General features: G+C 37.8%; 1 protein-coding gene and 1 pseudogene across 3 annotated transcripts in view; one reads left to right on the forward strand and one right to left on the reverse strand.

The window, feature by feature from the left end:
* LOC103588321 (mitochondrial import inner membrane translocase subunit Tim23) overlaps positions 1 to 11,965 on the forward strand; it is a 29,521-nt gene extending 17,556 nt beyond the window's left edge. Inside the window, exons 7-8 of one of the 3 annotated variants that reach the window (XM_008569990.1) lie at positions 5 to 70; positions 11,446 to 11,952. In XM_008569990.1, coding sequence (XP_008568212.1) covers positions 5 to 70; positions 11,446 to 11,561 — 182 coding nt within the window. In that variant the 3' untranslated portion in view covers positions 11,562 to 11,952. Of the gene's footprint in view, positions 1 to 4; positions 71 to 11,445 lie in introns of all 3 variants that reach the window. The other 2 variants (XM_008569989.1, XM_008569991.1) reach the window with 2 other exon arrangements.
* On the reverse strand, positions 5,680 to 9,640 carry LOC103588325 (annotated as a pseudogene).
* Positions 11,966 to 12,375: the final 410 nt, after the last annotated feature.

Genomic DNA, 12,375 nt, shown 5'->3' on the forward strand with positions numbered 1-12,375 from the left:
CGAGGTGCAGAAGATGACCTCAACACAGTAGCAGCCGGTACTATGACAGGGATGTTGTATAAATGTACAGGTAGGTATTGTTGAATGGAGAACTATCTCTTAATACACTTGAAGTATGCTTTTTATCCATTGTTTTCAAAGGAAACTTTATACTTTTTTGCAGTGTAATCTAGCGTTCTAACCTTATGGTTATTTGGGGGGGGGGGGGGGGGTTGCTTTTGCTTTTGCTTTTTAGTTGCGGTAAAATACACATAATGTAAAATTTACCAACTTAACAATTTTTAAATGTGCAGTTCAGTAGTGTTAGTATATTCACATTGTTATGCAACCAACCTCCAGAACTTTTTCATCTTGCAAAACTGATACCCTGTATCCATTAAACTCCTCGTTTTCCCCTCCCCGTTCCCCCAGCCTCTGGCAATCTTGGACTTCTGTCTCTGAGTTTGACTACTCTAGATACCTAGAGTAATGGAATCATACAGTATTTGTCCTTTTGTGGCTGGCTTATTTCACTTAGCATAATGTGTTCAAGGTTTATCCATGTTGTAGAATGTGTCAGAATTTCCTTCCTGTTTAAGGTTGAATAATATTTGTATATGCCATATTTTGTATGTGTGGCTGGCTTATTTCACTTAGCATAATGTCTTCAAGGTTTATCCATGTTGTAGCATGTGTCAGAATTTCCTTCCTGTTTAAGGTTGAATAATATTTGTATATGCCATATTTTGTATATCTGATGAGGGATGCTTAGGTTGCTTCTACCTCTTGGCTTTTGTGAGTAATGCTCCTATGAACATGGGTGTACAAATATTTCTTCAAGACCCTGCTTTTAATTCTTTTGGATATATACCCAGAAGTGGGATAGTTTTTCTGTGGGTGGTAGAGTGTGTTCCAGATCTCTTTGAAGATTTTATGAAAGTTTTAGAGGGTTTATAAACCCAAAGTTAATATCTCCGTGTATAGACTCTACTCAGGAGAAGAGTGAAAGTTTAACTCTCTGGAAGTTATAATAAATACTTTCAAGCTTCTGATTAAATGGAAATACTAATATTTAGAAGGTAAGAATCAAAATCCCGTTAAGACAGATTCTTCACAGTGGCCCATGAGGCTCTATCTTCTGTGTGATTTGTTCCCTTGCCACTTGGATTCCTCTAGATTCTGAGGCTCTTCCCATGGCCTTTTAACCCCCATTCCGGGGCCTTTTCCTAGAATGCTCCTTCCAGACATCTTCTCATGCTCCCTCATCTGTACATTTTTGCTCAAATATCACCTTATCCTTTAGGCCTCTCCTAAACATCAAAGTACATACAGTTTTGCATGTACATTTAACTGTAGTAAATTGCCAAAAGTCAGATTACTTGAGCAAAGGATCTTCATATTTAAAATGTTAACAACTAATGCCTGATTTCCCTTCCAAGTACTTGCTTTACCTTTGCCAAAATTGTCATCTACCATCACTTTTTTAAAGCTGGCTGGTGAAAAATAGTATCTTAAAGTTTTACTTTGCCTTTTCCTGCTTGCTTGTGAGATTGAGCAAGTTCTGTTGTTTCATGGTTGTTTGTATTTCTACCCTGAACTGCTTTGTCATACCCTTTCTCCATTTTTTATTAGGTTGTTGGTTTAACTGTTTTGTTGAAACATTTTATATATTATGGCAGTTAGTCCTTTACCTATTACGTAAATGTGTTACATGAATTTTTACTACGTATATATGTTACATGAATTTTTAATTATGGGAAGAATGTCGATACCAGTAATAGAATTAAAGAAGTTATCAAGAGTTTCTTTTTGGCATGTGAAGTTTAATTCTGAAAGCCTGGCATTCGGTTTAGATACTGATAAATAGAACCATTTAACAATAACCTTGATAATTGCTTAATTTGAAGAACTGGATTTGCTTTGTTTTCTTGTTTTGTTTTTTTACAGCTGACCAGTACAGGGGTTAAACCCTGGAAGTTGGTGTTATCAGCACCACTCTCCAACCAACTGAACTAACCAGCCAGCCTGAAGAGCTGGATTTGTATATTCTTTTACTTTACTTTTATAAGCTAAATTTATTATGGAAGGCATAGGATTAACAGGTCGGGGCTTTGGGGGGAGGGAGGGAATCACCCATATCTTTTGGTTTCTAAGCCCTTATTTCCTGAAAATATGTGACACAGCCACTCTAGAATTTCTCACGTATTGATGATAGCAAAACTACAGCTCTTCTTGTTCTGGTAGAATACTGGTCATTATTAAATGGATTCTCATATGCCATGGGAAATCGAATAATGATATTTCATACCCTCTGAAAAAAATTTACATAGTTCATTAAAGAAGTATCGCACCTGAACTAAAATCATATCATCAGAGGTCTTCCCGTAAATTAGCCTCTCTCTGGTCTAACAACTACCCATTTTCTTAAATATTCTTCCTCAGGATCTTTCATTCTACTAAAATAGATCCATACCTACTATGCTGAGGCTTTTGTTCTAAGTTCCTTCCTTTTTTTTTTTTTTTTTTTTTTTTTTTTTTTTTTTTTTTGAAGAATACATTCAGGGCTAGAAATATTTTAGGTCAGCAGGAATTAGCCATTTCTTAAATGTCTTCCCTTAACAGTTTATGCTGAGGCTATAGTGAAAGAGTGCCCAAGGTCTTTTCCGAATCTTAGAATCTGGAAGTTGAAGTTATATTTGTATTCCTGCCACACGAAATCCATTTCTCTGCTCTGTCTTTCTTGGGTTTACTTTAAACCAGAAATTAATAAAAGTCACTGATTTACCTTTGTTAGAGTAGTTTCAATGTATTGAGCTAAATTAAAGCCAGGAACTGTGAACCATTGTTGGAATTCTAGGTCACCAGATTATTTACCTCTGTTCCACTATTGCAGTGGAAATCAAAATCTACTTGTCACTAATGGGTTTTGTTGTTGTTTGTTTTTGCTTTCTTTTTTAAGCCAAGAGCTTTCTCTTCCATAATTTATGTTGGAGGTGTACCAGACTGTTAGTTATTACTGCAAGAAAGTCCTTAACCCAGAAAATTTAGGCTTCCCCCTACTTTTTTTTGGATAATATCAAATATTCAGCCTTTTCCTATCTTATAAATACAAATAATATGTCTTAAATTAGATGATAGTTCAGTATGTTCTTACACTCAAGGCTGCCTTTAACGCAGGAAATGCCAGTGTCTTACCTTGTGCAAGAAAATGGGGAGTGGTAGGCGCTGAGCTGGAGCTTCCATGCCCATCCCTTGGGCTAGAAGCACCTCCCACTCAGCTCCAGCTCTTTGCCACCATGCATAATGTGGGCTTGGTGTCTTCCATTTATTCAAAACAAGCTGGAATCCCAGATTTTTGTGTTAAATCTCCATTTTTAAAAATATTAATCTGATCTTTTTTTTTTTTTTTAAAGATGACCCGTAAGGGGATCTCAACCCTTGGCTTGGTGTTGTCAGCACCACACTCAGCCAGTGAGCAAACCGGCCATCCCTACACAGGATCCAAACCCGTGGCCTTGGTGCTATCAGCACCACACTCCACCGAGTGAGCCACAGGCCAGCCTTTAATCTGATCTTTTTAAACATAGTTTGTGCCAGTAAAACTTGCTGAGTACCACCCTTGTGCTGCCAATTAAAGTTTTATATTTGTCTGACCCTAAAGACTTGCGATATGGAAGTGGTTTTAGGTTTTTAATAAAGTTTTGTTATGCCAAGGTAAAATTGTCATGGGCATAAAAGGTATTTGCTGTCTTACTCTAGCTGGATCTCTGTTTATGTGAATACATGTGCATGCATGTGTTGCAAGTTTTATGAGCACTTAAGGGTAAAATTCCAAATGCAGTCCATTTTCAATATAGAAAAAACCTCTTAATCTCAGATATCTCAGGAGGACTTGGATTTTATAATCCTTTTGAGAGTTCTTCTATGTCTGTGCAGTAAAAATACTACCTGTATTTGTGTTGGATGAATTAATAAAAAACAGAATTACTTAGCTAATCAGGTGTCAAATGCATAATAAAGCAGCCTGACAAAGGTACCTTTCAGAGGCATGAATATAGAATATATGTTGTTAATTAAGCCTTTTAAAAGAAATATGAAAAATTTGGGACTATCTGTCACTAGCTATATGACCTTTGAAAAAGGTCATCTGTTTTGTTTGTTTGTTTGTTTTTTCTTCACTGATTTTATTGTAACTGGGTCAGGTCCGAGCCTGGGGAAATAAATAGCCTTCTATTAGAGAACCGCATATGACAGTAGTTTTAAATGAAGTTAGATTTTTTGTATTGGAGAATTATAAAAATCTGAATACTACAAGATCTGACTACATACTTTCAAGTTCATGTTTCCTGCCAAAGGATTTGCTCTTTTGCCAACATGTAATTCAGAAAAAAGTAATCACTTGTCCCATATCAACTCTAATAGGAAATTGCATAATCCCAGAAATAGGGCAAGGAGTGCTCCTCTTTGACCTAGTAGTAGCGGGTCCAACAAAAGATACACCACCCATTCTGTGACGAAATGTGCTTCTAAGGAAGCATGTGAGATTTAAATCAGATTTGACTTTAGACTACACATTAGGGCTTTCATCTTGGTAAGAAACTAAGGACAGCAGCAGCTTTCTTTATCTTTTTTTCCTCTTTATTCATAAATTGATAGTTAATGAGAACACACATAGGGCAGATTAATGATGCAACTTGGATCTTTACTCTTCCTTTTCCAACTCAAATACTGAAGTATGAGACTCTTTACCTAATATTCTGGCCCTTCTTTTTTGTCTTCAGAATCCTTTCCAAAAAAAAAAAAAAATACTACCTGGCATTCTATATTATTCCTAATTTCCAGGTGGAAAGAAGAAACAAAGTGACATTTAAAAATACTGGGGACTATATTTTTAAAAACAAAACAGTGCAGGGCCGGCCCGGTGGCGCACTGCTACAGTGCGCCGCTTGGGAAGTGTGGCAGACGCTCCCGCCAAGGGTTCGGATCCCACATACAGACCGGTTCCCGCTCACTGGCTGAGCGAGGCGTGGGAGCAACACCGAGGGTTGCGATCCTGTTGCCGGTCCCGGTCCGGTACGGGCGCGACACTGAGGGTTGCGATCCGTTGCCGGACACGAAAAAAGACAAAAAGGAAAAAAAAAAAACTGCAGATTTTCTTATTTTAATTCTTCTCTACATTACTACAGTAAAATATTTAACGAAGTCCAAGAGATTACTGATATGCAGTGATGACCTATGACTTTACATTAATGGGGCCATCAATAATAAACTGAAAAGTGAAATAACTGGAAAAAAGTTCAAATGTAAATGGTGACTCACTATTCTATTTATACAGTATTGAAACCACCATAACATTTAACACCCGGAAAGTCTGAAGTAATATTAAATAATAATTGATAACTCTAAAATACTGCAAATCTTGAAGTACCTTTTGAATGACCAAAAACAGATGAAACTTTGTTTGGTATAACTTTGGTGAAGCTTTTTTTTTTTTTTACACAAAACTATATACATTTTTTAAAATTGGTAATCCATATAAGATATATACAAAACCTTTAGGTGACTAGATTGTTCAATAAATAAAACTCCACATTGCTTTGTTGTTACGAATTAATGAGCTTATAATTCAGTGAAACCCTGGTAAGAAATTCTGTGTATAGGATGACATGTTCAAATTGTTTGGTCCTTTTAATTTTTATTAGCAAAAACCTCCAATTCCTTTATAAGATATTTAATTCCTCTAAATACCAGGTTTCAAGAGCCTGACTTGATTTTTGTCAAAATAAATCATAAGTGTAACCCTCCAGCCTTCAGTCTGTGGGTTCCTTGTGAGTTTCAGTTAAGGCAAGCCAGCACACTGACGTTCCCATGAGTTTTCCCCTGAGTTTTCCACAGTACCAATTTTAATGCTTTCCACAAAGTATCCTGTCCTCTAGGCTTTCGGTAAGACTCAAAGTTAATAATGGCCTGTGCTGTTCCTTAGCATGCCAAAATACGTTGATTTCTTTGCAAGAAAAGCTTTGGGCTGCATTCACAAGTCTTAGTTGACAGACATCCAAGTGAATTCTCTGTAAGAAGAAAAGATTTGTGTCTTCTGGAATATGAATGTCCACTTTTAATAAATTCAAACAGATCCCAACATAAACATCTTCAAACTTGATGAGTTGTATGTAACTCCTCATTTCATAGATCCTTGGCACCAAATCTCTGGACATTATATAGCCCAACCCACTCCAATAGGGAGAGAACACCCTGAAAGGATACTCCTGGTATGAAATATGGGTTTTTTGGTAAAATCCTTAATAGGAATAATTATCAATTAGAGGATAACCTGTGAAAAACTTCTCTGACTGTTTTATGTTTAAAAGATACTTCACTGAATTGCCATTATTGATGAAAACATCAGTGTCTGTCTTTATGACATACTTAGCATTGAGGCAAAACTCGGTTACCCACCTGAATGCCATAATGGTTTTCAAGGTCAGGTTATTTTAGGTGTCTAAAAAATCTTGTCATATTGTCGCCATAAAGAAGGTGTTTATCCTCTAACGACAAAGCTAACATTTTATCTTCCCTTGCAGCCTGCCAGCCTAATAAGAAAAATGTAAGAACCTCATATGCCCACCAAGACTTTTTTTCACCCCAGGTAACTCTAATGGCCTGTCTGGCTTTCACATCTGAGGTGTGCGAGGTCACCAGGATGACCAGAAATAGGTTTTGATGAGAGCAACTGAAATGCTCTTGGAGTGTGAAGCAAAAGTCTTGTCTGTAAATTGGCTCATACTCGTGGAAGAACATCCAGTTTACATGCTCTATCACATGGTAGTGGGAGAAGCTGAGGTACCACATCATGAGGAAACTCAGAAGGAACAGCAGCAGCAGGAGGCTCCGTTTGAGGGATCTCAGTGACATCCTACTCAGAAGGGCAGTCAGGAGAGCCAGGGTCAGCCACAGCAGCTCAGATGCAGATTCTTATTGATTTATTTCTTCTGAGTGAAAGACCTTCAGTTTCACCAATTGAACATTCAGCAATATGTAGTTGTCAGAAATAACCCTTGAAATTTCCACTAAAACAGAGACTCAGGTTGGCTTAAAATTCTGCAAAATACTGCCTATAAGACACACCTGTAGAATTTCAGATGAGATTAAAGCACTGACTGAAGTTTTTTGTTGTTTTCTGTATTCAATGATTTAATTAAAATACTCAGATTTGCTATGAATTACTCCCATGCATGGTGTGCACCCAGCTCTGACCCGGGGGTAGGTGGGTGGGTGGGGGGTGCTCATACCCCGCGTGCACACACAGCCTCCCTGCAGCTGCGAGCATAGCAGGGTGCCACTGGCTCATGCACAGTTGCCTGGGTACGCCTCTCTTGATCCTCTCCAGCACCTTCAAAGATGTCATTTTAATACTATGCTCATCTATAAAATTAGAATGTGGTGATTAACACTTTATAGGGTTGTGATGTGTTTTAAATGAAACTAGTTACATATGTGCTTATTGCTGAAGGTCTAATCATAATTTAATGAATGTAATCCCTTTTTTGTCTTAGAGCAGAGTTTAATATTTGATCTTCACCCAGGCCATTTACATCCAACTCTTAACGGGTTTGGTTTTTTTAAAAAATTGAATGGAGGGACTGACGGGTTAGCTCAGCTGGTTAGAGTGTGATGCTGAAAACACCAGGGTCCAGGGTTCTGTCCCTGTATCAGCCCGCCACCAAAAACAAAACAAAAAAATTGAATGGTGGTGTTTAGGACACCCATGTTTACAACAGCATTATTCACAATAATAAAGCCAAAAGGTAGAAGCAACCCATGTGTCCTTCAATGAACACATGGATACACAAAATGTGGCATATACATACAACAGAATATTATTCTGCCTTAAAAAGGAAGGAAATTCTGACACATGCTACAGCATGGATTAAGCTTAAGCCCAATTATGGTAAGTAAAAACTAAGCCAGTCACAAAATGACAAATATCATGTGATTCAACTTGTGTGAGGTGCTTAGAATAGTCAAATTTATAGAAACAAAGTAGAATGGTGGTTGCCAGGGTTGGGGGGTTAGGAGTTACTGTCTGGTGGATATAGAGTTTGTTTTGCAAGATGAAGAGTTCCCTGAAATGGATGTTCGTGATAGCAGCACAACAACGCAAATGTACTTAATGCCACTGAACTGTACACTTAAATAGTTCAGATGGTAAGTTTCATATTACGTGTATTATGCCACAATTTTTAAAAAGAATAAAATTTTGAAAGGTTTTTAAAACAGTTAAACAGTCCTCCCAAAACTGTTGTTTAGTAGCCATCTCAGTACATAGGGAAGTCTGTTCCTTTAAAGCAGGGGCCACCAACTCCTGCTGGCCAGCTGCCTATCTGTGAAGTATCTGGAGGCTAAGGATGTATTTTACATTTTTTAAATAGGTACATTTCACGTGGTGCTGTAAGTACCTACATAATAGCCTTTGACTCTCAAAGCCTAAAAGATTTACTGTATGGCCGTTTTAAGAAAAATTTGCTGATTTCTGCTCTAAAGTAATTGTCATTTCAGTGCATTAGCTCTGCTTCTTAACCTGTAAAACAAGGTCCTTAAATACCCTGGGTCTCATTTTCTCCTGTTTAGAAGAGGTAATGCTTGCCCTATCTCCCTGGAAAAGTTGTGTAAGGATCCAAAAGGTAGAAGGTAAAACCTAAACACCCTTAAATACCCTGGGTCTCATTTTCTCCTGTTTAGAAGAGGTAATGCTGCCCTATCTCCCTGGAAAAGTTGTGTAAGGATCCAAAAGGTAGAAGGTAAAACCTAAACACAAGTCTCATGTTTGTTTTGCTTTATAGAGATTGACTGTTGACCTTATTTGGATACTCTGTTCAGAGCTGATCAACTTCCTGTGCTTAGTTAGGCAGAAATTATTTGCTGATCAGCCTTCTGTGCTTAGTTGAACAGAAGCTGTTTGATTACAGAAAACCTAAAGCAGAGGCCCTTAAACTTTAACAATTGACCAGTTGGGAAACCCTGGAAATAATGTAAAGAGTTAAGATTAAAACATGGCTGGTATGTGATAAAAGTCTACCCTTAAGTCAGGCACAGCTACTTGATATGTAAATCAAACACTGTATGGTTTGGTGTCTTCTTGGTGGAAGTAACTTTTTCCTAATCTAGCCTTTAAAGAAGTTAACTTCATTGATTTAAACTAGGTTTTTGTTTTGGTTAAAAAATGGAAAACTTTCTGGAGAATAAATTATTCTTAAAGAACACTTAATATGCCACTGGTGTCCCCAAGATCTTAAAGCCTTATATAGATCCCATTGTCATTATATTACCCCTAATACCTATTCCAAAGAGGATTCCCAGTGAGGCTTGTTCTTTGATAGCTGAGAACTAATGTGAAATTCCTTCCACAAGCACCGAGTACAAACATTTGCAGCAAAGGGCCAACTGGAAGCAGTGGTTTACAGCTCTTTGCAAACCTTGGGGCAGACTTCAAGGTCCTGTGGATCTGTGATCATAGAGGACCAGGGGAGTTAGCCCAAAGTTGAATGTTTGGCCATAAGTTATTATTTTCAATTACCCGCCCTCCATCTTTGTTCTCACAAACAGCCGTTGAGGTTTTTGCTTTGTTCTTTGTTGATTCAGAATGAAGTTTGGAGTTTTGCATTTTGGCTACCTGCTTGAAAGAACTCTCATTACACTCAAAGTTTAGTTCTAATAACTGAGCCAGACAACTTTTATGTTTTTTTCTCTTGTGCCTCCTAGCTTACATTTGCCATTTTAGGAATTATAGTTCACCTTCAGCTTTTTATTGACTTAGTAGTCAAAGGTGTGGTTGATCCTTATTAAACTGAGCAGATCGTTGTAAGTTAGCAGGTTAAGTGTATATTATTTTCCAGTTTTTATAATTTTTCAACCATATTGAATAGAGTTGCAAATTCAGCTGCTATGCCTACAGTCTAAATAGAGCAAGATAATATAAAGAAATGATGTGGACTTCAAGGAGATACCTCCCATTTACTTTCATTAGGGGGTTTGGGGGTTTTTAAAAAAATGTTTTTGACCCCCTACCACACATTTAACAGCTGTTTATAGATGATGTCTGCAGTTTCTGTTTGGGTATGTTTAGGAGAGATAATTATGGCACTTCACAGTGGAAGCCAAAGAACTTAAGCACAGGTCAGTTATCAAAAGTCTAAAGACTGGAGAGATTCCTGAAGGGAGGGGCCCTTTAATCTATCAGCTGAAGCCATCTGGTAGGACACCCATTGCAGAAGTGGTTAGTTCTGAAGTGTTCTAACTCAGCAGTGTCACTGAATTTCACAGAATTTACTGGCATGGAGCCAAAGGGCCTCTAATAAAGTAACCACTGCACCACAGCTCCAGTCTACCTTTGTCTTCCTAACACATGACTTGGAACAAATACTTCATGGGTACAGTGTAGGCTACCCTGAAGTTTATGATCCTACCTGGAGCTGCAGAAGAACATCACATTTTTTAAAAGCTTAGGGCACCCCCAATCCTGTGGAGTTTTAGTTTGGTTTCTCCCCACCACATAAAGTTGGCAAAATCACAAGTAGACTTGGGGAATGTTTTCAGATAACTAACTGAAACATTTTTGTTTCTACATTTCAAATGAAATGCATATTGCTAATCTTTTCACATGAAAAGTTATTTTGTTGTCTAGCAGAAATCATTCAGTCTAATTCTTGAATTTAACTAGTATAATGATGCTAGCTAGGTACCTTACTGCTCAGTTGTGGGAGATTGACACATCAGTGCAGGAATGGGGGACTTTGGGGGGTTGATATTTCATCAGCACCTAACTCAAAGCTTGATTATAGCTATCTTATCACTACTGCTGCTTGAGTCTTCAAAGTTAATATTTAGAGGACCTGTCCAAAGTCTAATGGCCATTAATACTATTTCCAAATAGGGTGTCACCTTGTTTACATTATAGCCTTAAGTCCATTGACAGTGCTAATGAATTTCTAAACTATATGACTAGCAGGAAATGTTTGGTCTGGTTGGAACTACAAATAATATCTTTTCCAAAACTGCTAGGCACAAGTTGGATTAAAAGAAATCAAATCATTTTTATGCTGGTGATCTTAGATATAAATCATGAAATTAAAGTGAAAAAAGCAGGCTGACGGGTTAGCTCACTCTGTAGAGCATGTGCTGGTAACACCAAGGTTGAAGGTTTGGATCCCTGTACTGGCTAGAGCCAAGAAAAAAAGTGGGGGGAAAAAAGTTGTGAAAATGAAAATACAACCAATGAAACAAGTGGTTTCAGGACTTTATCTCCTGGATTTAAGTCTTGGTTTCTTATATTAATTTTAAAACTTACTGTTTGCGATGGAATTTTTTTTTTTTAATGGTGTCTATTTTATGATACTCTTGTTTAACACTTAGGTGCTAGGACATGGAGTGATGCAAGGCAGTTTCATTTTTTCCCCCCTTCTTTTGCAGGTGGTCTTCGAGGGGTAGCACGAGGTGGTCTGGCAGGACTAACACTGACTAGCCTCTATGCACTATATAACAACTGGGAGCACATGAAAGGCTCCTTGCTCCAACAGTCACTCTGAAGATTTTGCCAACTCATAAGTGGAGGACACTTCAGTAGTCATCCAGATCAATTTATAAGTCAGTCTGGAGTTATCGTCTCTTCTACCTACAGTTAGTTTGAAAAATTGGAGATTCTGATTTGCTGTGAAGATCATGGATGTTCCCCAGGACTGGCACTCCTTCCAGCCCTTAGTGAGTTAAGCCAAAACCCTTTGGTGGCTCACTGAGTAATGTGGTTCTCTTCTTTAGAGAAGATCTTGCACCTGTTTTCTCTCCTGCCCTCTGAACTGGAAAACCACTTACTCCCAGAATACAGGTTATGCTTATTGTACATCACCAAGTTCGTTCATTTAATGATCCGAAACTGTATGTTTCCCTGTGTTCTTAATAAAGGGTGAAAACAGAACCAAAGTCATAACTCCAACATAAACATAGTGGGTGTCTCCCATTTAAAAGCGTCTACCTGGGTATAAAGTGAAAGCTATTCTTGGCTTTTTTTTTGGCCCCAACTAGACCAAAACAATAGTTTCATGTTTGTTTAAATGAAGGGCTATTGGCAGCATTAACAGCTAGGGTAAGATTTTTCTCCATTAGAACTGACACCAAACCTCAAGATATTTCAGGTCAACCATTACACCATTAGAGTAATGTACTAGAACAACAGCCTGTCCAACAATCATGCTTAATTCTGTGAGTAATTTTTTTTGGCCCCAACTAGACCAAAACAATAGTTTCATGTTTGTTTAAATGAAGGAGTATTGGCAGCATTAACAGCTAGGGTAAGATTTTTCTCCATTAGAACTGACACCAAACCTCAAGATATTTCAGGTCAAC

Source organism: Galeopterus variegatus, unplaced genomic scaffold, assembly GCF_000696425.1.
Source record: "Galeopterus variegatus unplaced genomic scaffold, G_variegatus-3.0.2 Scaffold551, whole genome shotgun sequence".
NCBI classification, from domain to species: Eukaryota; Metazoa; Chordata; class Mammalia; order Dermoptera; family Cynocephalidae; genus Galeopterus; species Galeopterus variegatus.